We start from the raw sequence: 27357 nt of genomic DNA, 5'->3' as shown, positions 1-27357 counted from the left end.
TGAATAAACGTCAAACAGAAAACTGATTAAACAGAAGTGTGAGATGGTTGAGAATTTACGCCAGTGTCCTGTTATATTTTAGATAGCAAGGAGCAGGCGGCAGAGTTTCCCTCCACCGAGAGAGCTCGTGATGTACAATCACTCACTTCCGGCCTACCTGGCTTTCGGAGGTCCTCAGGTGGATGCAGTGTCTGAATTTCGACAGCCCCGGCTGGGGGACAGTAATAACGGTGACAATTTAATTACTTTAAATAAATAATTTTAAATAATTAAACACTGTGAAATTGAAGTTTTTTTTGTATATGTATATGTATATTTGAATGTCCCCCTAATTCTGAGGTGTCAAGGTTGGCAAGTATGGCTGGGGTTGGCTGTTGATTTGGAGGGATTTTAACTACATCCCGGGGACACTGCTGACTCTAGGGGACACCAATCCGTCAGTACTTCAGAGGGTGGCATAGTTTGTGTGTTTGTGTGTGTGTGGCTAGGCCTGGTTCTGGGGCTTACTGAGCCTTAGTCCCTCTGGGAAATTGTAAGAGTACTAGGATTCCCCTCCCTGCTGCTCCTCACTGGTTGTTGCCCCCCCCACTGCCTGTGCTAACATCTCTTTCACATGGACGGATACACACACACGCACACACGTGCACACACACGCGCACACACACACACACACACACACAAAGAGCAAATGCAATGTTAATTTGTGTACCTCCCTTTGTCTTGTCTTTCAGGTGCTGTGTATTGTTTGAGTTTGTTACAGCTGTTACAGTTGCAGCAGTTGGAGACCCAGCATACCTACCTGTTTCATCGCACCCCCTTTCTTTTCTTGTCCTCTGCTTTGTTCTCATGCTGTTCACCCCCTGTCTGCGTCATCATAATAGCCACACAGATAATAATATGAATAATAAAATCAAAGATATAAAGTTGATCCTACAGAGAGTCCAAGGTGCTCCTCTTAGGAAAGAAAATGTGTTTGGCACAACAAAGCTTTCAGACCGTGATACTGCAGGACAGGAAAAAGAGACAACGAAAAAAAACCCCCAAAAAACATTAAAACCAAAACTGTCTGATACCCAGGGAGGGAAATGAGACAGAGACAGTAAAGATAATTTAGTTATCTGGCAGAGTGTAGTGTTAATTTGCTTTTGAACCGTAATAGTCTTTAACCTAACATGCTTTCCTAACATCAGTTAAAGTACAGCGGCATTAGCAGTAGTATTGCCTAGTCTATTAGGCAATTGTAGCTGTAACAGGTACTTTTTTAGTATCTACTCCACTGGGGTTTCAAGAAATTCGATAATGTGACATCCACAGACTGCATGCAATTGACTGGCAGATCACCCAATGTCACTCAATGAGTTGTGACAATCAGCCGCTATTTTTTTAAACCTGGCAACGAGGAGAAAGGCTACAAACAACTGCAAGCTTGAGAAAAAGCCACAGACCAAGCAGCAGGTATATCACTGACTTCACATCCTCCTTTGTTGTGGGGTTTTTGTAGCATACTGATTACATCATGGGCCGCCTGGCGCTATTGCTATCCGGTCTTTAAGTCTGACGTCATTAGCTGGGTCCGGGTCCAAACTCCGCTTCAGGTCGCAAAGTCAAAGACACACTGCGGCGTCAGTGAGAGTTTAAAAACTGTCTAAATTATTTCATGATCAGTGTGGCTGCTCTACAATTAAGTTTAACATCCAGGCATCCACGAAAAACAGGATTTCTGAAATGTAATGGAGTTATCTCACTAATTGTGCAGTATTATCCTAATATATTAATATTAGGATTAGGGAATCCGAATATTCCCTAATTAGGGAATCCTAATATTTATCTTATTTTACATTATGTTGCTTTGATAATGTAAAAGAGTCAGGGGGAATAATTTTGTTGTATATTTTGTTTTGGTTTACATAACAATACATACAACAACAAATAAAGTGTTTAGCCCATCTCTGTTTGCATAGCACTCAGAGAAAGTGTCATATCACAGTTCATGAGATAAGAGGATTACAAGTCTGCTCTGAAGTGGCAAGGCTCACCAACCAGCAAACGTACAGTGACCTTTAATCATCAAAGCACCTGATCTGCTTTTTGCACCAAGGAAGAACTATTGTATCATATGGTAATTGTGTTGATCTGTTGATTTTTTATTTAGTCACTATGTGGTGCAGCTTTTGAATGATCAGATTACAAATTACACACTACAAAAAAATTAACACATAGCTTGCAAAAGAGAAAAGAATTTGAAATATTTTATATATATATGGTGAAAAAAAAAACCCCAAACAAAAATACAAACAAAAATATTTAACCGCACTTTACCACACAATTTAAAATCTTACCATTTCCTGAAATTTAGGTACAAAAAACAAAACAAACAAAACAAAAAGTTAATTTAATGGGAGAAAATCACCACTAATCTCTTTTTTCCTGTTTTAATTTTTTAATTATATTTTTAGTGTTAAAAAAAAGCATCTAAGTTAAAACAGAAGTCTTGAAAATACTGAAAGTGTACTAATACAAAGATGCAGCTGATCAAACCCTCACACGTGCAATAAGACTGCTATATGTGCAGTTCTTGTACAATTCTTCTTCTGACGAAGTTGTACTTTTGTATTTTCTTACTCAGTTGTATATACATTTGTATTTCTATTTTATTATATTGTATATATTATTCTATTCTATTCTATTTTATTCTATTGTATATAGTATTTTATTGTATTTTATTTTATTGCATTCCAGTGTTTTCTAATTTCTGCTACATAACTTTGCACTTTTGCTGTAACAAAACAAATTTCCCACCTGTGGGACTAATAAAGGTCATCTTATCTTATCTTATCTTATCTTATCTTATCTGATCTTATCTTATCTTATCTTATGCACCACAACAAAGACTCTTGTTCAGTAGGTTTCAGTTCACTACATAGTTATTTGTGAGTGGGAGTCCAGTAAACTTTGCACGAGACAGCTAATTTAGTGCATCTGACAATAGTCTCAAGATAGTTACTTCTGTAAAAACATTCTTTGGACAGTTGAAACCACAATCAGCTACCAGAATGTTGGTAAGGAAAAAGTATGGATAGGGCTGATCCAGAAGAATGATCCAAAGCATAGCACATCATTTATAAAACATGGCTTGAGCATGCATGGCTCCCAGGATTGATGATGAGACACAGGGCAGAAGCAGCCAAATGAATTCTGATGTGTTCAGAGCTGTCACAGCTTCAGTTCTTCCGGGAAGGGTTTTCACAAGGTTTAGGAATGTGTTTATGGGAATTTTTGACCATTCTTCCATATGTTACGTTAGACTCTGCCCTGTATCCTAAAGTTACTCCATGACGTTGAAGTCAGGACTCTTTGCAGGCCAGTCAACGTCTTTCACACCAAACTCACTCATCTGTCTTTATGGACCTTGCTCTGTCATATAGGAACAGGAAAGGGGCCATCCCCAAACTGTTCTCACAAAGTTGGCAGCATGAAATTGCCCAAAATGTCTTTTTATGCTGAAGTATTAAGAATTTCTTCCACTGGAACTAAAGGGCCAGGCTTACTTCCTGAAAAATAATGCCATACCATAACTCCCCCTTACATGGCCTACCACTTCATGGTGGAGTTGCTGTCATTCCTATTTGCTTCCGCTTTGTTATAATACCACTCACAGTTGACTGTGAACCATTTAGTAACAAATGTGACATCCTACCACCAATGTTCCCTCTAATTTTTCATGTGTCTGAGCGAACGCACAAACCTCCGGAGCGATCCCTTGGACCACTGTGAGCGACCGCAGACGTGTGCACTGTGGTCACGCCAGCATCGAATCCATCCAAGTTACATGTTTATTAAAATAATCAAATTACAACATTTACATTTATGTTAGACTACTTTTAATTAGCCCACTTACAATGAAAATTAAAACAAAAATCTTGTTCATGACCTGTGTAGTATGTTAACACTATTGGAAGTAAAAATAACTTTTGAAAACACAACTTTCTTTCTTTTCTTTTTTTAAAATAAAGCTCTGACTTGTATTATGAGTCTGAGTCTGTGGTCTGGGAGAGAGTCCTGTAACTCTTCTGCAAAATACAGTATATAATGACCAATGTTGGGCAATTAATTATATAGTTACTTCTTGAAAAAAGTAACTGACTTATGCAAACAACAAAGTGCAGCCAAGGCGTTTTTTTAAATAAACATTTCAAACTATTTACAGAACAATCAGCTGTTCTGCATCAAATCTGATGCCACACAAATTATTTGTGCCACTCCAAAAAATAATTTCTGTCCACTATGAGATGAAGGAGAACAACAGCCTGATACCTGCAGGCCTGACAACAGCAGATGTGTCACTGCTGTAACACCTGTAACATTCAGCAGTCGCCTCATTGTTCTGACACACACAACGAAACTATTGACTACGCTACACACTAACTACACAAGATTTGCGCTAAACGTCGCAAATCTCTCACTTCCCCCTCCCTAAACAACAAATGCCATGTTTTGATTGGTCGACATGGTACATTTTTCGACCAATAGGAAAGGGCGGGGTTTTTTGGTTTTGTTTTTTCTCACAGACTTTCCAGCGCTTTCCTTATAAAACGCTGTTTTCACCGTTTCTCCCCGCAGTAAATATAAACAACGACAGTATTCAGGAAGAAAACCAAACATTGCATATTTTTTTTTATCATAACTCTGGTTTTACGTGGCCGATCAACACAATTTAAAAACTGGTATAAAGTTCACACTTTTTCTGTCTGTCCTGCTCACATCTCCAATGGTTGTACACGTTGTCATTAACGTGGCTTCACTCCACATCAGCCGCTTTGCTCGCTAAAACACCGGTGTCGGCACATAAGGACGCTGTCATAGACTGTCAATGACGTTGATTGGCTGCGTATATACGAATGTGAATCGCATCATTGGCTGGACTATGGGATAAGGTGGCATCGTTCTAATCCCATACGGGAGCAGCCAGTCACTTACTGACTAACACCGCAAAACAGAATTATTAACATATTTACTTTAATTTCAATTCAGGTTAGATTTTTTTTGTGTGCAACGCAGTTTTTTTCTGCGCAGAGACCGTGCCAGCAGTGCGCAATTGCACACGTGCGCAGCTTAGAGGGAACATTGCCTATCAGGATACCACGCTGGAGTTCACTGAGCTGTTCAAAGCAAGCTATTCTTTTATAAACGCTTGTAGAAGCAATTCTTATTTGTTTGTTTGTTTGTTTATTTATTTGTTTTTGACCAAAAGAACAAAATTCAGTCATTATACATACACTGTAAAATATAAGCTTTAGAAATACAGCATTGTTTTAAGGATATCTTTCTGTCTTTTAACCACCAATTGGATTTTACCATTTACCATTCAGAGATATGTGTGTAAAACAAATAATGTGATGGCAGAAAATAACCAATATATTTAAAAAACAATTTCAATTCATTCTTTACAGTGTACATAATTGCAACTAAGTTAAAACAGAAGCCTTGAAAATACTGAAAGTATGTCATAACAGAACCCCTCACCACAACAAAGACTCCTGTTCAGTAGGTTTCAGTTCACTACATATTTGTTAGTGGGAGTCCAGTAAACTTTGGTTGCACAAGGCAGCTAATTTAGTGCATCTGCACTGACAACAGTTTCAAGATAGTTATTGTAAACAAATTTGAATCCAGTGATACATGTGTTTCCAGTTTTTAAAAGAGAAAAATTCCATAGGTTGGAGGGTTGGTAGAGATGTAATTCATTCAGAAACAGCAGTTAAACTTAACTATGGAGACACCATGCAATGCCTTTTTATACTACTTTTATACTTGTTTTTTTCATGAGTGTTTGGGTGGGTTTATGCAAGAATAACCTAACCCTATAACTTGCTAGTGTTATAGAAAGATCATAACTTGTGATATATGAGAAGTCATGTCTGTTCTTGAGACTTAAGCTAAGTAAAAGTCATTCTAACTTGAGAGAAACAAAAGGACAATTTATGTCCATGTAAATATACAGATAAATTACTATTTCATGGTTTGCCAATAGACTAAGGCAGCATGGAGGGAAATAAAATCTGGGTTTGCTAGAACATAAAATTCTTCCTGTCCAGTTGATAGAAAGATTAATAATTCACACATATAGGGGACACACTAAACTAGGCTGGACCATGTGAATGAGACACATAGTTGCAGGAAGCATCCAGTAGATCTACAGAGATAAGTTGAGAAAGTGCGTACATACATTTTTGATCCCAAAAGAAACAAAAGTAACCATTAAAAAGCCCTCTTATTGCGTTATTGTATAAAAGGAGTACTGATATCCTTCTGTTTCAGCTCATGTTTGGCTGTTTCAAGTATGCATGTAAAAAAAATTCAATAAAAAAAAAAGACTAAAACCAAATTTGTTCTTCAGTGGGGGAAGAAACTGCCTAATAAAGAGCTACTTTAATGTTTTGTTCAACTATGTGTAGTATTTTGGATGCCTCAGAAAGCAGCTATCCAGATGAGTGGATAGCTGCTTGTATAGTGAATTCAAAGAACCACAGATTTACAGGTTGCAGAGGGTTTGTTAGTTTGCAGACTATTTACATACAGAAAAAGAAGACTCTGTTTTTTCTGCTTTTTTGGGCAATGACCAATGAACATATTATTATTAACTTTGTTTTAATATACTTTTACTTATTATCTATTTGTTTTCTGTAACTTTCTTCAGATTATCATTTTAAAGTCACAACACCAAATTTTAAGTACATACGTTGTAGCTATGTGAAATGGGGATTGCTTTGCTTGTATTATGGAAAATATGAGTTGCACCATGCACTTGCTGCAGTCAAGTACTTGTGTGGTGGCCTCTTTTAAACTCCCCCCCACAATCATTTCTCACCTCGCAGAGAATTGCTCAATGTGCTGTGGCTTCTTCAACTGTAAGTAGTTTCTTATTATATCATGTCAGATTAACAAAAAACAATTTTGGTCACTGACATTTAAGGCTGTCAGGATAATTCTAGCCTCTGAAATAACTGTTCACAGTATTGATATAATTTGCTGTATAGTTTTACTTTCACACTTTCACTTTGACCAGAAATAGAATCAGAATACAGGTTTTTGTTGTTGCTGCTGTTTTGTTTTTAGAATCATGAGCAAGACTTTTAACAGTGATCAGAATACATTCATGCTTTTAGCAATGCTGAAAGTTTTCTGGTCCCATTTGAAATTTTACCACACTGTAAAAGTATGATTGTTTTTTTTTTAAACTCACACATTCTTTAATAACTGAAGATAACCAGAAAAACCCAATAGATTAAACATGCATTGATCTGTGCATTGCATTTAAAATAATTATTTGAAACCTTTTACCAAAATGTTGGGATTTAGATGCATAAAGTATTATTCTGTAACTTGTAAATCAGTAAAATCCTGATACAAGTACAATCCCGAGAAATTCTGTTTTGCTTCTTTTGACTTTCATTTTTTTCTCTCCAGTACCTTTAGTCTCCAGGCTGTCTTCCACTGCCTCCCTACCTTCACGGTAAATAATGTTTAAATATCACAGTCTATGGAGACTCCTGCCTGATTTTATCTGTCCACCAGTCAATCACCATTAAAAACAAGAAAGGGCTAAGAGCTGATCCCTGTTGTATTAAAATGTGCTTTGATCTATCTATCTATGTTTGTAACGATTTTCTTCTAAATATCAGAATGTTTTTCTTCCAAATTCCTTGCTAGCTTGATTACGACTTTGACTGGAAAAAAAAAGACACAAATCAGTTTGTGTGCAGTCAAAACAAAACTGCAGCACTTGAGTCGTGCACCACTGGATTGTACTGGCCATCTCATAAATAAGTGTGCAGTTTGTGAACACTGAAAATTTTATTCTTTTAATTCATACTTTGACCTATGCTGCCTGGTTATAACTGTAGGAATTAGTTGTTATTGTTATTCTTCAGTTATACAAGATTAATAAAAGCAATGACCAATCAAAGTTATTCCTGCAGAATCAGCAGCGACAACAACCTGTACAGTGTAGATTCACTGTAAATGGTTTGAATTTTACAGGAAGTACATTTTCTGTGCTTCAGCCAATCACAGTGATTTCCACTTGGTAAACCTTGATCATCTTGTGACTAAATCTTCCTTTGAGTGGGAAGACATCAGTTGTGCGAGAGAAGGCTGAGGTACCACAATGATCAGAAGACTGCTTTCTTTGATTCTTCTAAGTACATTGTGTAAGTTGACTTCACTGAAACATCTGACATTGTAAACAATATAAAACAAAAATCTGTAAGGTTGAGTAATGTTTATACATAGATGATACCTTTTTAAGGTGCTTTGTCCTGTCATGTTCTAACCAATTTTTGTTTTGTTTTGTTTTTAGCTTTGACCGAAGGGAATGAGGGTCCTTTCCAGAGCTCTATAACTGTGACTAAACTTGGAGATAATGTGACTCTGACATGTAAAATCCCTAGCGATGATGTTGGGTTGTCTTACTGGTATAAGCTGAATTTTGGAAACATGATTGAAACAATTGCCTCAGGAAGTTTTGACAAAATATCACTTAAGGGACAATTTACCAACTCAAGATTCAATGCCACAAAAGTGGGTAATATGCATTCTCTTACCATAACAAATGCAACCAAAGAAGATGAAGCAACATACTTATGCCAAGGAGGAACGGCATACATAATGGAATTTTTTAATAGCACGCTTTTGGTCGTGGATGGTAACGTATTTTAATTTGACTGTTTTTGTCATATCTGCTTCTAAACCCAAATAATTACAGTTAATGCTATTTCATGACTTTTTATGATTCACACAGATACAAAAACGCTGCAGAAATCTGTCACCGTGAAACAAACTTCAGACGTGGAGTCAGTACATTTGGGAGATACAATGACTCTGCAGTGTTTGCTCCTCTCTGAGAGCAAAAATGACACAGATCAGTGTCCAGATGAAGACAAAGTGCACTGGTTTAAAGGTGCATCAGAATCCCATCCAGGCGTCATTTACCGCGGCAGTCTCAGAAATAAAGAGGAAGGGAGATGTGACTACAGTCTGTCCAAAACTGTAACAAACTCATCTGATGCTGGGACGTACTACTGTGCTGTGGTGACATGTGGACAGATCCTGTTTGGTGAAGGAACTGAAGTGGAGATAGGTATGTTTTTGAAGTATTATTTTAATATTTGCTTATCTGTACTAGTTGTTGCTGCACTGATTTTGTGAGCATGTAAGAGAGCAATTTAAGTTTGATCGATCTTATATAAACATTATAATGTTCTTAAGCCTCACTGGTTTCAATGCCACCTATGAAGTAGTTTTTCAGTTTGCAGCCCACATGAGTTGATAAATTCACAGGTGGCATTTAGCTGCCTCTGTGACCTTTGCTTCTTTTTTCTCTGTACTTTTCTGTGTATGTGTTTTATCCCCATTTCCTGCAGTGTTCTCGTAAAGGCCCCTCTATTTCAGCTGCTCATGTTGTCTTGTGTACTTCACATGATGATTTTTGTTGTGACTATGTTAGATCAGTGTTGTTAATATGAACACTTAAAATACACCACAATCCAATAAGAAAATTTTATAATAAGAATATGTCACATGAAGTTTACAGGCATGTTAATGAATTAGTTTTGTTTTATTTTTTCAACTGTGTTTAAACTCTCCCAAATATGAATGTGCTGATGTTTAGCAGAGCATAGCTGGGCTCTTTGTGACAAAATCTAAAATGCAGTAAGAGATGATTGGTCTCATTTTCATCTTTCGCTGCAGAAAATCATTAATCTTGTGATTTGATCATGACAAACCCACTGATGAGTAAGATAAATATATCTGTACAAAAAAATTAAGGGAAAACTTGAACAGTTATTCATATTAAAAAAGGCTACAACTGTATTTGTGAACTCTTTCTGCACCACTCTCTTTTCTTTCCCGTATATGGACAAATTTCCATGAAATAGTAATTTATCTGTATTATTTTTTATTTATATTGTACAATCCAATGGTGAGTAAATGCAATGAGTGAATAAATGAATGCATTCAACACGAGGTACAACATTCATTTTGCCAGATTCAAAGAGTGTCACCTTTGTGAAAGTGAAAATTGAACTAAGCTAAACATAGTTCACTAGCCCATTAATCTGGCTTTGTTGTACAGCTGTTACTTTGTAATGTAGGGAACAAAAAGTGCTCTTGAGGTTGAGGAGAAAAAGGTTGTCTGCAGGCATGTCATGAACTTCAGGATGGGGCAAGTTTTTTTTAATATAATTGTTCTGAAGTAGTGCTTGGTAAAAGTTGAACATATACATAAAAATCATGAATGAATGTCTGAACTATTATGATAATTTATTACTGCACATGTAGGAAAATGAGTCAATAAAGTGGTTGGAGTCCAGAATGTTTTTTGTTTCTAGCTTTTGTGAAAAGAGTCTTAAAGTCCTAAATGTGAAAATAATTATTATACGTACTTAACATAGAACTGATCTGTATGTAGACGTGCACTGTTACACAGACTTGTAAATGAGATGTTAAATGTCTGGGATGTTTTCTCATTCCAGAGGGGTTCCCGCTGGTTACTGTGCTTGTGATACTGCTGACCTGCTCTGTGGTTGTGAATATTGCACTGATTCTCACCAGAAAACAAAAACAAAAACCAGATTGGAAACACAGCAGAGGTAGGTTACTGACACATGCATACACATATGTACGCATGTGCACACACACACACGTACGCACACACGTACACACACGTACACACACACGCGCGCGAGTAACATCGGGTGTCGCCTTCTGCTGCTCTTGCTCATCTGCTTCAAGGTTCTGCTCAAAATTCAGAGATTCTCTTCCAGATCCCTTGATTATAATGAGTGTTTTTTTGAGTTACTGTTTTCACTGCTGTTTGGTCATGCTCGTGATTGGCCATGTCTACAAAATTACATCTTTCAGCACTTTGCGTGAAAGCAGGGCTCTAGACTAACTTTTTGCCATGGGCGTGCCGGTACGCCTAACTTTTTAAAGTTAGGCGTACCGGCACAAAAGTTAGGCGCACACAAATTTTATAATAATTTATATAATATAATGTGTTTTTCTGGATACACTGTGCTTTTTCAGCATTCAAAGATTGATGACACCGTGTCAGAGCACTGGCTATGAATTTCAGAAGGATCAGGCCTTAACTTAACAGAAAAGTTAGCAATAGTTCTTTTCCTATTACAGCTACATCCACTTCTGTCATGCCTAGGCTGCTCACTAGGGCTGGGTATCATCACTGATTTCTATAATCCGTTCGATTCCGGTTTTCAAAGTCCCGATTCGATTCAACTTAGCCTCAGACAGTCAGAAATATTATAATTCTGATCATTTATCAGTACTGATACATGTGAGACTTCATCAGAATTGTGAACATCACAGCAGATGCCTTTGTGTGAAAGTAACTGAGAATAAAACACAGAAAAACATGAAGGAGATTTTCCTGGTCTGGCTTTTTATAGCAGATAACCTTAAAAATATTCTACAATGTTCTGCATATAAAGTTTAAATTTCTTCAGTATTGAACAACAGAAAAAATAGGCTTTCTTGTCCGAGGTCATTTAAGTGAAAAAAGAAAAAGAAAAGAAAAAGACAGCAGCCGACAGCGCTGTAAACAACGGTAGACTGGTGGGTAATAAGCGAATGAATAATACAGAAAACAGAGATTGGAGACGGGAAACTGTTCTTGAAGTACAGAGAGAGATAGAGAGAGCTAGCTGTGCATGAAGTGTGATTTTAATAGTTGTGGAAGCAAAACAGCAAAATTCATGACGACATTGATCAAATGTGAAGCGCAGTTTGCTGCTTCTTTTGCTGCTGGCTCGGTGAATTTTGGTTGGAGAGAGACAAAACCTGCAGCTCAGAATCAGCGCAAAAAGACGTAAACACAGCGCGGACCGGACGCATCAGAATCGCTAAGCTCCGACAGCGTGTCCGTCTACGGGCCGTCGGGTGAGAAAGCCGAGAAAGACAAAGTTGATTCTGATGCGTCGGTTCCGCTCCGTGTTTACGTCTTTGTGTGGAATCCGTGTGCCTGCTCTCATTTGCTGTTTGGTTGTTGTTGAAATGGTTTTGTGAGCTTTAATCTGAGAATCTGGCGTTTCTGGCAAAACGCAGTTATATTTAAAAGTCGATTCAGGATTTAATGAATTGATATCGCTTTATTCAAGCTACTCACCTCCCACTTCCACCTGCACTTTCAACTGGACCACGGCCAATCAGAGAGGTCCCGCCCCTTACTATCTCTGATTGGTTTAGTCCACGATAGGGGCATAATGTGTGTCTGTTGTTGACCACAGGGAAGGTTGCAGATTTTTTTTTTTTCGCTACCCGAACAGTTGGTCGCACAGGTGCAACCAAATATTTTTTTTTAGTTGCACCACTGAAAAATTTGGTCGTATTTGCGACCAAATTGGTCGCACTCTAGAGCCCTGGAAAGGTTCCAGTTTTGGTTTATTTAGTGGATGGTCCTCTGAGGGGAAAAAAAAGAAGGAGAACAAAGTTGCCAGTTCATGAACTGCGAAGTTTCTGAACTAGTAGAAATTCAAATGTCATATCAGGTACTATTAGTTCAAGTTTTCTCGGCAGTATACCCCAAACATGTTGTTTGTATTTTCACCACCATAGTTTTTTACAAATTATGAATGTCAGAAATGAATTATGTCCCAACTTCCCATAGAGTACATAAACAGAAGAGCTTCAGCTGAGCCTTTTATAGCAATGACAAAAATTTGAGGTGACATTGGGGAAATCCTCACTAATAATGCATGATGTGATAGATTTCAGTCAGAATTAGACATAAACACTATAGATCTATCAAATCTGTCTTGTGCATTTTCAAACACCAAACCTCAGAAGCCCACTTCCTGGATGAGTCACGGATACAGAAAGCAAAGCAGAAGTCATATCACGCTTCGTTTTATGACCATGATAGTGACTCCATAGACTAATGCAGCCATTGTGGTAGACAGATTTTATTTCTTGATGTAAAAAAAACAGGGTGTTCAGAGTATGAATCTTCTGGTGACAGCTAGAGTAGACTAAACTATGAAATGAATGTATCCATCATAATATTTATAGTAAAAAGAACTGAAGCTAACATGACAGCTAACTGAGTCCCTATGCAGTATTAATTTAGTCTCGATGATTAGATTCTTGGTTCCGACCTGGTAAACATTTACATCAAATACCATATATTTTTATCACTGTTAACATCTCCTTTTTAGGTCTTCTGCCAATGGTAATGTCTTCTTTTTATTAACAGGAAAAGTTACAGCCTCCAATCAATCTCCAGTCAGTCAACAGGAGAGATCGACTGTGGATCAGCTGAATAATGTGGTATATAAAATATTAGATTTTCAGACGAACACAGAACCAGTAAGCTCAAAATTTTCTTTAAGAAAAACACTTTTATCATGTGAAATACATGAAAATTGTCAAATGAATCTGAAGCTGAAGTGTAAAATTACAGTGTAGTCATCGATCACCACTGGCATCCCAACAAAAGCTGTAAGAGAGGGGGTTGGATTGGACTGATGAGTCAACAAAAATTGAACTTTGACACAGAGAGACACTCGTTAATTTTCAATTTTCAACTATACTCTTTGTTTTTTTTCATTTTCCATTTTTTAAAAAAAATTTAACACTAAAAACATACTTTGGTTATGGTTATTAATTTATATGGTTATTCTTATAGGAAGCAGCGTTTGTGAGGTATTTGCAGTTAATTGTGACTATGTTCTGTGTGTTTTTAACCGTATAATGTAAATCGTAACCAGGCTTGAAATTGATTGTTCAATTACAGTTTGCTCTTACTAATTTGCAGGAGGGTGAAGAAGCGGGAGTAAACTATGCGGCACTTGATTTTCCCTCAAGAACAGCTAAAAGATGAAAGAATAACAGGGAGTTACCGGATGACACAGCATGTACTCTGGAATAAGAGACTACTAGTAAATCTCTTTCCCCTTTGAAGAAGAATATATATATATATATATATATATATTACATATTTACTGTGTTAATATTGTATGCATGCAATATTGATTAACCACTCAAATGGATAAATACCAATAAATAATCTGCTGTCATTAAAACTATGTTATATGTACCTCATGTGTTCATGATTCATGTATTTGACAAAGACAAGTCACAGTATATTGTTTTTATTCCTTATTTCAACTTCACAGAAATTATCCTTTAGAGCAGGGGTCTCAAACTCAAATGAGCCGTGGGCCACTTCTGGCACTGTCATCTCATTGGAGGGCCACTTTAAAGTGGCCACTTAAAGGGCCATGCCTGTTACACTCTGCCGTCATATTAAATCATTTTTCGTATAATAATTAAAAAAATAATAATTTCTTCACATCAATATGCGGGCCGCAAGTAGAGGTGACGTGGGCTGCAAATGGCACGTGGGCCGCGAGTTTGAGACCCCTGCTTTAGAGTAAAACAAAGCTCATGTTTCCTGAACCTATACTTTTAAATTTACGTTTAACAATACACATAATACACATAAACACGTAATCATATTACTAATTATGTTAATTTATAAAAAAACAAAACAGAAAGCAGTCACAGGCATGGGATCTGTAACACAATGTGAGGTTTATTTTAAAATTCAGGACATGCTCAACATTTCCTTTAGCATTCAACTCAACATAGAGAGCACACGGTTCTCAGCAAACTCTGCCCTTCTTACTCTTGTTTCTCTAGCAGAAAAATTCAGTGCAGCATAGTTTATATCATCACCAGTGTCAGTCTGCGTAGTAACAAAAAGCATATAAAAAGTAGTTTAGATGAAGATACAAAAATCTTTGGACATATTTAAACTAAATTATAGCATCATTTTCATTACTTACTGGTTGGTGTAAGTTGTCAGTTTGTACTTTCGATACAGCATTTCCTATTCCTGAAATAAAAAAATAGTATCATGATAAATATATGATAGTGAAATACACTTAATGAGACATTGCCTTCTCAATTTACTGCAGTTACTGAAGTTTCACAAAGATATGATACCCACTCTGGAGCATAATCCATAAAAAAATTATCATCAATCGGTTCAATAATTTTTTCCTTATAATTTTAAAGTTGAATTGGTTTTATGTTTTTAAAATGCATGAATGTTAAACCACTGTTAACGCTTACCTTTACATTTTTTACATATCCTTCGGTTGCAGATGAAGAAAACGTTTCCAATAACAGAAACGGCCAAACAGGCTATTAATATTGTCATTTGAATAAATACTGGTTGTGTTGTTTGCTCTACAAAACAAACAAAAAAAATCAGTTCTTAAAAACATGTTTTGAGTATAACTTCCAGTACGGGAGACAAAATCAGGTACAGGTACCTTGAATATCAAGTATAGTTCCATTTCCAGATATTATTTCCCCACATGCGGCCACAGCGCAGTAGTAAGTCCCAGCATCAGAGGAGCTGACGTTCTTAGAAAAGCGATAAACACATCTTTTCTGAGGGTTAGATCTGTTCTCATATTCATTATGTCTTTTCCCGTCAGTGTAGATGATGTTTGGATGAGATCCCGCTCTGAACCAGAAAACATTATGATCTCCTGGACACGTCTTGTTCTCAGAATCAGAGAAGACTGAACACTCGAGAGTCGCTGTGTCTCCTGAATAGACTGGATTTGATTCCATCTGCTTTTGGACAACGATATAGTTTGATGACCTCGGAGTGTTTCCTGTGTAATACAAAACACAAAGACATTCTTCAAAACATGCTCAGAGAAGTTCAAAATGTTTGTAAAAGTAGAACAGTTGCATACCTTTTACTAACAAATACATCCCGCTCCATTCACTACAAACACAACTGCCTTGCTCACAGTGATAGTAGGCCTCATCTTCTTGGACTGTCTTCACAATAGTCAGGTTGACAAAATTTTTATCAATTTTTGCCTCAAATCTTGATTCAGAAAACTCTGGAGTATAAACAGGTTGTGTAGTTCCATAAAATGTAACAACTAATTTAAGAGTATCTCCGACACTCTGCTTGTACCACTGGACTCTACTGCTGATCTCTTTAGTAGTTCTAGCACATGTTAAAGTTGCTGCTTCACCAAGATGAGCGGTTTTCACTGGAACCAGAGAATCTGAGTGAAAACAAAACATAGGAAAAAGAATCATGAGGGGAAATATTCCAAAATATTCCAATATTCCAATGTGTGTTATCACACACACACACACACACACACACACACACACACACACACACACACACACACACACACATCTATTCACCATAAATAATTATATTTCAGACATGATCAGAGTAAAAAATAAAAAAGCCCTTACAGCCTTCATGGAGAAAAACCAATACCATCATATGACCATCTTGACACTGCTCCTTGTTGAGGCATTTCAGTAGGTTTAAGAGGTGACATGTGCTTGTTTGTTAGACCATCTGATTGGTTGAAGCATCTGATTGGTTAACACAGAACAGACTTAAAAGTACACTTCCTGTCACACTGATCTTAACATTTTTTGCCTCTTTTTCATCTTCTTCTGCAGTGTTTCAGATGTCTGTCTGATAGTAGTTCATGTTGTCAGATGTTAAGCACAGGAAAAGCAAATGGCAATTCTACTCCGGGTTGTAATACGTGCTGCAAGAAATACCTCAAATACATCAAACTCTGCACTACAGAGGAAGTTTACTATCTGTATTTTTTCAATAACATTTTGTTCGTCATAAGATCTGAAGAGCAGGATGAACAAATACTATACGGTTTAGCTTCTTCAAAAAACACAGTTAATGTGCAATTTGTGGACGAAATTACACGAAAAGCAGCAGCAGATATTTTGGTTAATATCATATAAATTATCCCTATGGTGGAGCTATAGGTAAAGCCAGAATCATGCCAAGTGCAAGATCTCAACCATCACATGCCTGGACAACAGCAACACCCATGTGAGGATGCTCTCCCCTTAATACAGTATTGCCACACAGAGTGGTTTCAAAGCAGAGCAACCTGGGCCTCAGCACCTCGCTTTGCACTAGGATACCAGACCTCTTTAACAACAGACCCTAGAACATCAGTATGTTCTGGGGTCAGTAGAGATGAAATTAAGTTTTCTATTGTCAAAGACAGTTTTTCTTAATCAGGCTCTGTGCAAATTTTCCATTAAGACTGACATGCAATTCAATATTTTTTATAATTTTTTTTAACCCCATTAACTTTTTTCTTTAATAATCACCGGGGAATTACATTTAAAGGATTTAAGAACTCATCAGCAGGTGGCAACAGAGTATTTGTCATCACATCATTAACATGTGGGGCCTGCAAGGTTCCTGCTCCTCCTATCAGTGCATCTGAAACTAAATTAATTAATCTCAGGCAATAACACCAGTCATCATTACTTTTATGAATTTTAACTTTAGCACTTCAACAGTTTTTGTAGTACTTGCGTGGCAAACTTAAATTCGATTTTGTACGTGTTGTCTGTTGACCTTAATAACGTCGACCATTCATAATGAAACAAAGGGCTAAACAGTTTTGGCTCATGCGTTCTGCTGTCACATCCACTCTCTGATCAGCTTCTTGTAAAAACTCTTCGGTTCATGTTTCACAAGCAGTGAGAAACGAACGATGCATGGAAAATTCAGCGGTGGTTATCTGGTGTGAATCCACAGGGGGGATTTTTTCTCTCTCTTGCTTTTTTATTTTTAGTTTCTGTGTAGGGGGCTAATGTTTTTCTATCCTTTTTCACAGGACATGCCAGATAAAAATAAGAAGGTTTTAAACAATAGCAGTTTGCAGCATATCAAGCACTTGATAAGAACAATTGTTCAATGAGAATTTCCATTTCAACAATGTGATTTCCTTAATTAGTCACTGGTCTCGCTTTAATGTTTGTAGAAAGTCTCGGGGGCTGAAACAGCTGATCTTCCCCTCACGCACTTCTTTTTCTGACCTTAAAGCAGTCTGTGACTCAATATAGTTCTCAACACAATAGCTAAAAACACAAGTATGCTTAAGAAAACAAAACAACATCTGTTGATATTTGGATTTCAACAAAACTACACTGATACAATGCAATGCTTCCAGTGTTGCATTTGAAACTGAATTGAGGTCAGGCTTCTAATATCTGTCATGTCTTTCTTTTCAGTCACATGCAAATCACCTGGTGGTCGGCAAACTTCGTTCTGAGATACCGATGAGATTTAATTTGACCTCTGATCAAATAAGCCTTAAGTGCTACATATTTAACATCATGAGTGCATGAAAGATTTTACCTGACGAAAGTCGACTATTACATTTTAAAATGTAAGCACAGGTGTGTGGCGTTTGTGTGACTGAAAATAATTAGTTTTGTACAACAAAAGTAAACAGGTTTGAGGGGATGTCGGAAACAGAGACGTGGCCAGCCACAGCCTGAATCTCACACTTCAGCTGCCACATGTGGCTTTGAGTATTCTTTTACAGACACCGTCACCATACACATACCACAATTCTTTGAAATAAAAAAGTACAAGACTTGTTGATTCAGGCAAACTATTTCTGCGCTGTTGCATGCTCACTAGCCAGTGTTAACTAGTTTACATGCACCTAAGTAGTGCAACGCTTATTTTTTTCACACATAAACAGCTCTTGTTTATGCAGCTGTCGTGGAAATTTCTTTAACTCTTAGAAGTCCTTTACTGTCTTGATTAAGCAATGATAACACATATGGAACAATAGATCCAGATCTGAGTGACTTCCTTTGTCTGTGCAACTGATTTAGTAGTCTTGTTGTATGTAAATGCCATAGTCTGTGTGTATGTGTGTGTGTGTGTGTGTGTGTGGGGGGGGGGGCATGAGTTTTCTGGTTGCTAGCTACAGCTACAGGAAAAACGGGCTTCCATAAAAGGGTGAAGCCTCTGCACTTTAACACTATCACATATCTTTTATGATAAAAAAAGAAACTAAATGGTAGAAACAGACATTATTTCTAAGAAAAGGAAATGTAGTTTTGGGATTTTTGTAGTCAAATGTGTAAACTTAATTAAATACTTAATTAGTTAATACAAAATATGAACAAGAAAATAAAGTCATTATACTATATGACTGGTCACTGTCAAAGCAGCAACGCCACAGGCTATGCGACAGGTTCAGTTTACTGTGTTAACCACTGTTTAAAACTGTATTTATTTATGATTTATTTGTTGTGTTTGCTACACAGCAAACACTCGTTGTTTGCCATCCAATGGGTCATTTAGAGTCTTTGCAGGGTTGGCTTTCCTCCAGGCTTATGTTTCACACCCCTGGCTGGTCTGAAGTGGTGAGGCCTACCCCCCAATTCATATGTTAATTTTTCACTCTGTTTTTCAGAAAGTTTAATCTTTTCTGTTGTTTGGATGTAAAGTGATTGATTTGTACAATGGCATTTTTGCAATTACTCAAAATGAGTTTTTGAATTTTTTAAAAAGTTTTCTTAACAGTCTCCCTGAAAATTCACACATAGCTTGCAAGAGAAAAGGATAACTTAATTTAAAGCATCTAAGTCAGGGGTCTCAAACTCAACTGAGCCATGGGCCAATGCTGGCACTTTCATCTCATTGGTGGGCCACTTTAGGGTTCAACAAGTACAAAAAACAAACAAAAACAAGAAAACACCCACTAAAATGTAGTATTTTGTTTGTTTTTTAAAATTTCAAATATTGTATGACAAGACAAAACTGCAAACATGAATGCATTTTTTTCTCTCACGCTTAACTAACTGAAGGCTTTCAATAAACATATTGGTACTCTCTTTCTGGCCAGACACGTGGCAGCTCTTCTACTATAATTCAGTTTGTATTTAACAAAATCAAAATGCAGACATAAGTGTAGACATTAGTTTTTGACCCCTAGCAAAAGTGTTTTCTTACCTAATTAAATCTATCATTGAACTAACACAGCCAAAATATCAACATGTTTGTACTCTCTTGTTACCTGGGCCATGTCCGCAGCTCTGTCCGTGGTAACAGGACCTCTGACTAATACTGCGCTTTCCGTGTCTGGCTTGTAGACAGTAAATAGCTTTACTGTCTGGGTCAACTTTGCTAGCGAGAGACAGAGAGAGGCGTTTAAAGGCTGCTCCAACTGAACTTTATTGTTTCGGAGGCGGCGAACACAGTGTACAGTCGAGTCTTAACAGCTTACTTACAACTGGGCTGGTCAGGCACTCTTTTTGGCTGCAGTGGTTATTATTATATTTACAGGCTTTCATCTTCTGTTTCTTGTCAGTAGCAACTCATACTTTTTGAATCTCCTTTTTCTCCCTCCCTCCCTCCCGCCCACACACACACACACACACACACACACACACACACACACACACACACACCCACACACAATGGGAGGGGCAGTCCCACATATTCTCCCTGCAGCACAGAATACACTGCCCATGAGGCTACATTCTTAAAGGGCTATGCCTGTAGCACTCTGCTCATATCGACTAACATTAAATCATCTTTTCAATAATAATTTTTAAAAATATTTCCTCACTTCAATATGCGGGCCACAAACAGAGGTGACGTGGGCCGTAAGTGGTGCGTGGGCCGCGAGTTTGAGACCCCCGATCTAAGTTAAAACAGATTTCTCGAAAATACTGAAAGTGTGCTAAAACATTGCCCCCACCACAACAAAGACTCTTGTTCAATAGGTTTCAGTTCACTACGTATTTGTTTGTGAGTGGGAGTCTACTAAGCTTTTGATTTAGTACATCTGGAGTTACGACACAATCTTGAGACTGGTAGTGCAAAACAAAGTTTAATCCAATGATTTTTGTTCCCTTTTTTGTGAACATAAACTTTAACATATTAATTTGTGTCAGTGCACATATTTGTATCCACTACATTTTTTTCGATCCAGTTGATAGCATGGCTAATAAATTACATAAAGAAGGGACAGAAACAGCTGGGCTTGTCTGTGTGAGACACAGAGTTGCAGGAAGCCACCAGTAGCCGAAAAGGTCAAATGAGCTGTTCTTACACTCATTTTGATCCCCGAAGAAACAAAAGCAAAGCATTACAGAGCTGTTTTACTACGGTTTTACTCCATGAGATGAGTGCTGATGTTTTGTTTTGTTTTTTAATTACAGAGGGACAGCTCAGGCTTTAATTCTGATTCATTGTGATTCACAAACTCAACTGTATAGGTGTTTCCTGATATAGCCATGAGTTTGTGAATCACAGTCAATCAGAATCAGTCCTGACAACAAATTCAAGTATGAAAAGTCTAAGTATGTGACATGAAGTGGGATTTGCTTGCATAAAACATAAATTATGGAAAATGTGATTCCAATTTGGGGTGCAAGAATTGCAAAACATAGTTATGGCACTAAAAGAAAACAAAAAAACTAACATGTATCATAGTTTCAGACTGCACCATCTTGCTGCATTCAGATTTTCTTATCAAGCCAGTCAGCATATGTCTGTTGTGGCCATTGTTTACAATTTCCCACATTATATCTCACCTCTCAGACAATTTCTCAATAAAACAATGAAATGTGATAATAATGAAAAGTTAGATAGAAGTGAAAACCATGCATTGCAATCAGATCTTACTGAAATGTAGCTCAGCAGAAGTATAAGTCAGATAAAGTTTTCTTCCAAGTACGGTTCTAGCTCTATTATCAGTTTAATTGGCATGAATTAAAGGACACAAATCAGTTTCAACACACTCAGAATCAAACTACAACAACTGACTCATGCACCACTGGATGTCCACTACATTATCGTCTAAACATGACTCTCTTGAGCACTAGTTTTAATCTCGTATTTTACACATATCCTTTAGATGGCTTAACTACTTTAGTGCAGGACTATCTTACTACAAGTTACTGTTTTGTCTTCATGATTAATAAAGGTAACAGCTCCAGATAGATAGATAGAGCTAATAGCTCAGTTGTGCAAGAGAAGGTTGAGGTACCACAACTATTAGTTTCTTTGATCTCTCAAAGTACATTGTGTGAGTTTTCTTCTTCCGCACTGTAGGATGTACGATTGTATACAATGTAAAACTGAACATTTCAATGTTATGTAACATTTTAGACTGTGTGATGATTATACCTCTTTAAATTGCTTTGTCTTCAACTCAGTTTAATTCATTTGAATTTTCTTTCTACAGCACCAAATCACACCAACAGTTAACTCAAGACACTATGTTGCCTTTTTTGCCTTTATTTTTTCTTCAGCTTTGAGCAAAATGAATGAGGTTCTGTATTAAATGTCTTTGACTGAGGCTAACCTTAGAGATGGTGTGACTCTATCATATAATGTCTTTAGGGATGATGTGCTGCTTACTGGTATAAATTGAATCTTCAAAATATTACTCAAATAATTGTTTGAGGAAAGTTTGACTAAATATCACTTCAGGGAAGGTTTAAAAAAAGACAAAAGGTTCAAAGGTTCAAAGCCACAAAAGTGGGTAAGATGTATTCTCTGACTATAAGAGATGTAAGCAAAGAAGTTGTTTTCTTGTTGTTTTACTGTCACAGTAAATTATACCCAGATCATTCAAGTTAGACTGATCTTATATAAACTGCTTTTGATTTTTAGCCTACATGAGTTGATGATTTCACAGGTGGCATTTGGCTGAGTCTGTGACATTTGCCCTCTTTGTTCTTTCTCTGTTTTCTTCTCATTTCCTGTGGTGTTCTCTGTTACATAAAGGCACCTGAGTTTCAGCTGCTCGCGTTGTCTTACGCAGGTTACATGCTGATTTTTGTTGTGAGGTTGATGGAGAAACATGCCGACTGCAGGCTTTTTGTCATAAGCTGCAGTATGCAGCACAGTTTTTTACATTTTTTTTAAAAAGTTTTTTAAAGTTGTGCTTAGTAAAAGATTCATGGATCCATAAAAAAATAGCAAACTTTATCACAAAGATAAAGCACATCTAGGAGATGGAGTTGTTGCAGTCCTGAATGTTTTTGATTTGAGCTTTTGCTGAAAAGATTCCTTACTTCCTAAGAACAAACTTAAAAATGCTTCCGTATGCTGAAAACTGTCCAAATATATGACACTGACCTGGTCTGTGCTGGTCAGGCAGACCAGAAGTAAATGTCAACACCAATTTACTATCATTCAAAAGAGAATCTTTTATTCCCCTTTGTGCTGTATGTGCTGTACGTGGATTGGACCCAGAAGCAGAATCAGTAAACAGACTGATTTACTGATCAAGAAAAGTTTATTTAATTTAGGGACATCTGAGTGAGAGTCAGTCAGGTGTTGAAGCCACTGCAAACACAGGGAAAGAGGGGTTAGTGTAAGGCAGAGAGTAACTGACAGGCGATGAATCAAAGTGAATGCTTATTTGCCAGGGAGATGGAACCGGTGACAGGAGAGCGGTGGAGCAAGAGGTGAGGGTGGCAGAACCACAGTGGAAAAATACACCGGATACTCGCACGGACCATGACAGCACGAACCACTTTATGTATATAGGTGTTTGATAATCAATCCAAAAGACACAATTTAATGTGTTAATTATTTCAGCTTGACAAATTGTTTACTTTAGAATAAAGCGAAAACTTAGCTACATGGTGTGAATTGTAAGAACTTGCAGGGTGTTACTTGTGGGATTCTCCAGTATGATGATGACAGATGTTTCACTGTTCTTTCTACTGTCTTGAGTTTCTGAACCTATACTTTGAAATTGATTTTGAAGTGCTATTAAACTCTAAAGTATCCTTAAAATGATTTGGAGCTTTGTCACAACATGGAAAAATGGTAACATATTAAGATTTTGTGCTTAGTCTGGTGCAAAGAAGGTTTCAAAACACAAGCAAAATTCCGATTCTGCAGTGATTTTTGCAAGGTCCTTAATTATTATTTTGACAGGATTCTCATTTTCAGTCTCTCTCCTGATTAATAGATAGTGTTATATGCACATGCAGTGCATGTTTGTTGCACAATCTGTTTAGCAATGCACAATGATATATATTTTATCACTACGGAACTTATTACGTTTTTCTATTTGTAGTCACCAGAGCTAAATATCTTCTTCTAACTACAGCTAATATCTTGCAGTTCAAGATATTATAAAAAATAAAATAAAAAATAAACTGAATTGAACAACAGGTGAATCCTATACATTCAAACTGCCTGGATTGTTATGATAATTTGGAGGACAAAGTTTTGGATAAAAGTTGTATTATAGTCTCTGTGGAGGTATGGTAATATTTCTTTTTCAACATTACAAGAATGACTGTGTTTCACTCTTAAAATAATACAACACAGCATACAGAACCAGAAAAAAACAAGTTTCTTATAAAAAGAAGTTTTTGGGTCAAATGTTTACATTTGCAACTGATCTGCGGAGTGACATTACTTGGTAAAAATGTAGGATTAGATATCAGTCTTTGTTTGTCTGAAACAAGCCCCTGTTGTAAATGAGACACCGAGTCTCAATAGGACTACCTGTATGAAAAAAGGTTCAATTATAATTAAAGATTGAAAATGCACTTACATTAAGACAATTTCAAAGCAAATTAAGTAACATGCTTTCCTTTCCTGCACTGTCGTACAAATAAACACTAGATTTGTTTTTCTTGGAGTGGGGGGCTGTGGGGGTTAGTTTTTAACAAAGATGGAAAAATTCGAAAAGAAATAAGAAAACAAAGGGTGCCAAAGAGTGACAAATAAAAGGCCCAAACTTAATTTAAGGTTTATTTTAATATTAAGGAGATGCTCAACAATGTCATATTCATTTAACTCAACATTTAAGAGAAAACAGCGTCCTCGGTATGCTCTCTTGTCCTTCTTCCTCGTGTTTTTCTTTCAGAGAAACTGAGTGCAGCGTAGTTTATATCATCATCAGCTTCAGTCTGTGTAATAACAGAAAGAGTATACAGTACACAAACATGTAGAAGAGGATGTGGAACTGTGCATACATATTTAACCTACACAAAATCTGTTTGATTACTTACTGGTTGGTACAAGTTGTCAGTTTGTACTTCTGTTGTATCACTTTTTATTTCTAAGATAAACAAAATAATAACAATAAATATATGATAGTGAAATGCACTTAATGTGACATTTCTCCTCTGATGTTTTTTTTTTTTTTTTTTTTACAAAAGTCTTACTTACATAAATGTATCATTCAAGTGAAGTGATAAGTTAAGTTAATGAGAAGTTAGATTGTTTAATGAGGTACACAAAGAAATAACAACCATTATGGAGCGCTTAAACATGCCTCCTTACAGTTTTACAGCAAATTTGTTTTTATGATTTTATACATAAATGTTAAGCTACTGACAACACTTACCTTTACATTTTTTGCATACTCTTCGGTTGCAGATGAAGAAAAGATTTCCAGTGACCGAAATGGCAAAACAGGTTATTAATATTACCATTCCAATAAATACCAGTCGTGTTGTTTTCTCTACAAAACAAACAAAAAAGGTTTTATTGCTGATCTTGATATGAGCATGTTTTAAGTACAAACTGAAAAGTACTTTAGACAAAATCAGGCACAGATACCTTGAACATCCAGTGTAGTTCCATTTCCAAATAATATCTCCCCACATGTGGCCACAGCACAGTAGTAAGTCCCAGCATCAGAGGAGCTGACGTTCTTAGAGAAGCGATAAACACATCCATCCTGAGGGTCAGATCTTTTCTCACACTGATCAGTTCTATTTCCATGAGTGTAGATGATGTTTGGAAGAGATTTATTAGATCCATCTCTGAACCAGAAAACATTATGATGTCCTGAACATGTGTTTTTCTCAGAATTTGTCAGAACTGAACACTGAAGAGTTGCTGTGTCTCCTGGACGGAGTGGATTTGATTCTGTCAGCTGCTGTACAACAATATAGTTTGATGTCCTTTCAGTGTTTCCTGTGTAATACAAAATGTAATACAAGTAAATTATTCACCACATTCTCAGAGGCATTTAAAAATTTTGTAAAAGTTGGTCAGTTCATTACCTTTTACTAACAAATATGTCCCACTCCATTCAAGTTTAATCCAGGTGTCTATTCCACAGTGATACATTCCCTCATCCTCTTGGACTACATTCCAAATGGTCAGGTTGCTAAAATCTTTACTATTATGTGCAGAAAATCTTGACTGAAGAAACACTGAAGGTTTTCCAGAAAGTGACACTAATAATTTAAGAGTATCCCCGACTCTCTGCTTGTACCACTGAACCTTTCTGCTTCCGAGCTCTTCATTTAGTAAAACACATGTTAATGTTGCTGTTTCACCAACATGAGCTATTTTCACTGGAACCAGAGAATCTGCGGTAAAAGAAAACGTTCAGTTTTTATGTTATTATCTCTCTTATTATCTCTATGTCTATCTATATATGAATCTATTCAACATAAATAATACGTTCAGTTTGGTCAGATGGTCAGATAAAACAAAAACAAACAGAAACAAATCCCCCCTTACTTCCTTGATGAAGAAAAAGCAATGTAATCCATAAGACGACCATCTTGAGAATGCACCTTAGGGTTTTTCAGTAAGTTACAAAGGGGAAATGAGCACACTGGGTCAGACCATAAAATGCATCCGATTGGTTAACACAGAAAAGACTTAAAATACACTTCCTGTCACATTGGTCTCTCTTCAGCATTTTCTAACACATATTATCTCTGTTTAATCTCCCGTTGCAATTTGTCTTATTATTTACTGTTAATTTTTGACTATTTCTGTCTGATTATAATTCACGTTCTCAAATGTTCAGAACAGAAAACATATAATGCATGACTTCTACGACTGGTTGTGGTGTGTACTGCAAGAAATACCTAAAATACATCAAACTCAGCACTTCAAAAGAAATTTGCAAGCTGTATGTTTCATTGATGAGGCGCCATGACATTTTGTTCTTCAGAAGAGCTGAAAAGCAGACTGAACAGCGATGCATATGCATGGTTTAGCTTCTTGAAAAAACAAAACTAATGTGTAATTTGTGGAGCAAAACCATTCAACAGAACTCAATTACCCACTTTTTAACACTTTCTATTGTCTCATTCAATCATTCATGTTTAGCCCACTCGACTTAAACATGAATGATTTGATACTTTTATCTACTATTATCTGCAGAACCGACAGTCTAATCAGTTTTCCTTCTTTCTCTCTTCTTTCACTTTTTAATATCAGCAGTACAAAAAGAACTTTAAAGAAAATTAGGACAAATCCCTAAAGCACATTTGGTATTTCTGCATCATGAACTGAATACATTTAGGTTTCCATGGCAATTCAACATGTACGTTTTGCACATTATACAACATTTTGTGTAATGTGTAACTGCATAGGATCATCTTTATTTACTAATGGAAAACATTTTTAAGCTAAAGTAATAGCACAATACACTACAGTCACTGCTCATATTATCAGTTGCACCTGTTTAATTCAAGTTATTGTTAGCA

The 27357-nt window shown here is 36.7% G+C and overlaps 3 protein-coding genes across 3 annotated transcripts; 1 reads left to right on the top strand and 2 right to left on the bottom strand.

Annotated features, from left to right (window-relative positions):
• The first annotated feature begins 8128 nt into the window (after positions 1 to 8128).
• On the top strand, positions 8129 to 14167 carry LOC146392964 (uncharacterized). The gene is made up of 6 exons (XM_084908113.1): positions 8129 to 8210; positions 8360 to 8704; positions 8801 to 9139; positions 10536 to 10652; positions 13271 to 13344; positions 13832 to 14167. The coding sequence occupies exons 1-6, from the start codon at positions 8168 to 8170 to the stop codon at positions 13895 to 13897; spliced, it is 984 nt and encodes a 327-aa protein (XP_084764239.1). The 5' UTR covers positions 8129 to 8167; the 3' UTR covers positions 13898 to 14167.
• A 486-nt stretch (positions 14168 to 14653) lies between these two features.
• On the bottom strand, positions 14654 to 16345 carry LOC146392963 (signal-regulatory protein beta-2-like). The gene is made up of 6 exons (XM_084938426.1): positions 16318 to 16345; positions 15792 to 16115; positions 15357 to 15707; positions 15148 to 15270; positions 14865 to 14908; positions 14654 to 14764 (listed from the first exon to the last, which is right to left on the bottom strand). The coding sequence occupies exons 1-6, from the start codon at positions 16343 to 16345 to the stop codon at positions 14654 to 14656; spliced, it is 981 nt and encodes a 326-aa protein (XP_084794552.1).
• Positions 16346 to 24674: 8329 nt separating this feature from the next.
• LOC146392962 (uncharacterized) lies at positions 24675 to 26077 on the bottom strand. The gene is made up of 5 exons (XM_084939107.1): positions 25912 to 26077; positions 25463 to 25822; positions 25248 to 25364; positions 24910 to 24959; positions 24675 to 24807 (listed from the first exon to the last, which is right to left on the bottom strand). Exons 1-5 carry the CDS (start codon positions 25976 to 25978, stop codon positions 24703 to 24705), a joined length of 699 nt encoding a protein of 232 aa, XP_084795233.1. The 5' UTR covers positions 25979 to 26077; the 3' UTR covers positions 24675 to 24702.
• Positions 26078 to 27357: the final 1280 nt, after the last annotated feature.

This window comes from Perissodus microlepis, chromosome 2 (assembly GCF_051167445.1).
Source record: "Perissodus microlepis isolate ML-2025 ecotype Zambia chromosome 2, ASM5116744v1, whole genome shotgun sequence".
Lineage (NCBI taxonomy): Eukaryota > Metazoa > Chordata > Actinopteri > Cichliformes > Cichlidae > Perissodus > Perissodus microlepis.
Note: the sequence above shows the minus strand (reverse complement) of the source record. Positions and strands in the feature narration are given on the sequence as shown.

Excerpts from the sequence above, each read along its gene's own strand:
- LOC146392962 (XM_084939107.1), bottom strand. The coding sequence starts at position 25,978 with ATGTATCACTGTGGAATAGACACCTGGATTAAACTTGAATGGAGTGGG. Across the intron at positions 25,823-25,911 it reads GACATATTTGTTAGTAAAAG|GAAACACTGAAAGGACATCA; the intron begins GTAATGAACTGA and ends TGTATTACACAG. Across the intron at positions 25,365-25,462 it reads AACTACACTGGATGTTCAAG|AGAAAACAACACGACTGGTA; the intron begins GTATCTGTGCCT and ends TTTGTTTTGTAG.
- LOC146392963 (XM_084938426.1), bottom strand. The coding sequence starts at position 16,345 with ATGGTATTGGTTTTTCTCCATGAAGGCT. Across the intron at positions 15,708-15,791 it reads GATGTATTTGTTAGTAAAAG|GAAACACTCCGAGGTCATCA; the intron begins GTATGCAACTGT and ends TGTATTACACAG. Across the intron at positions 14,909-15,147 it reads TAAAAAATGTAAAGGTAAGC|GAAATGCTGTATCGAAAGTA; the intron begins GTTAACAGTGGT and ends TTTCAGGAATAG.
- LOC146392964 (XM_084908113.1), top strand. The coding sequence starts at position 8,168 with ATGATCAGAAGACTGCTTTCTTTGATTCTTCTAAGTACATTGT. Across the intron at positions 9,140-10,535 it reads AGGAACTGAAGTGGAGATAG|AGGGGTTCCCGCTGGTTACT; the intron begins GTATGTTTTTGA and ends TTCTCATTCCAG. Across the intron at positions 13,345-13,831 it reads TGGATCAGCTGAATAATGTG|GAGGGTGAAGAAGCGGGAGT; the intron begins GTATATAAAATA and ends ACTAATTTGCAG.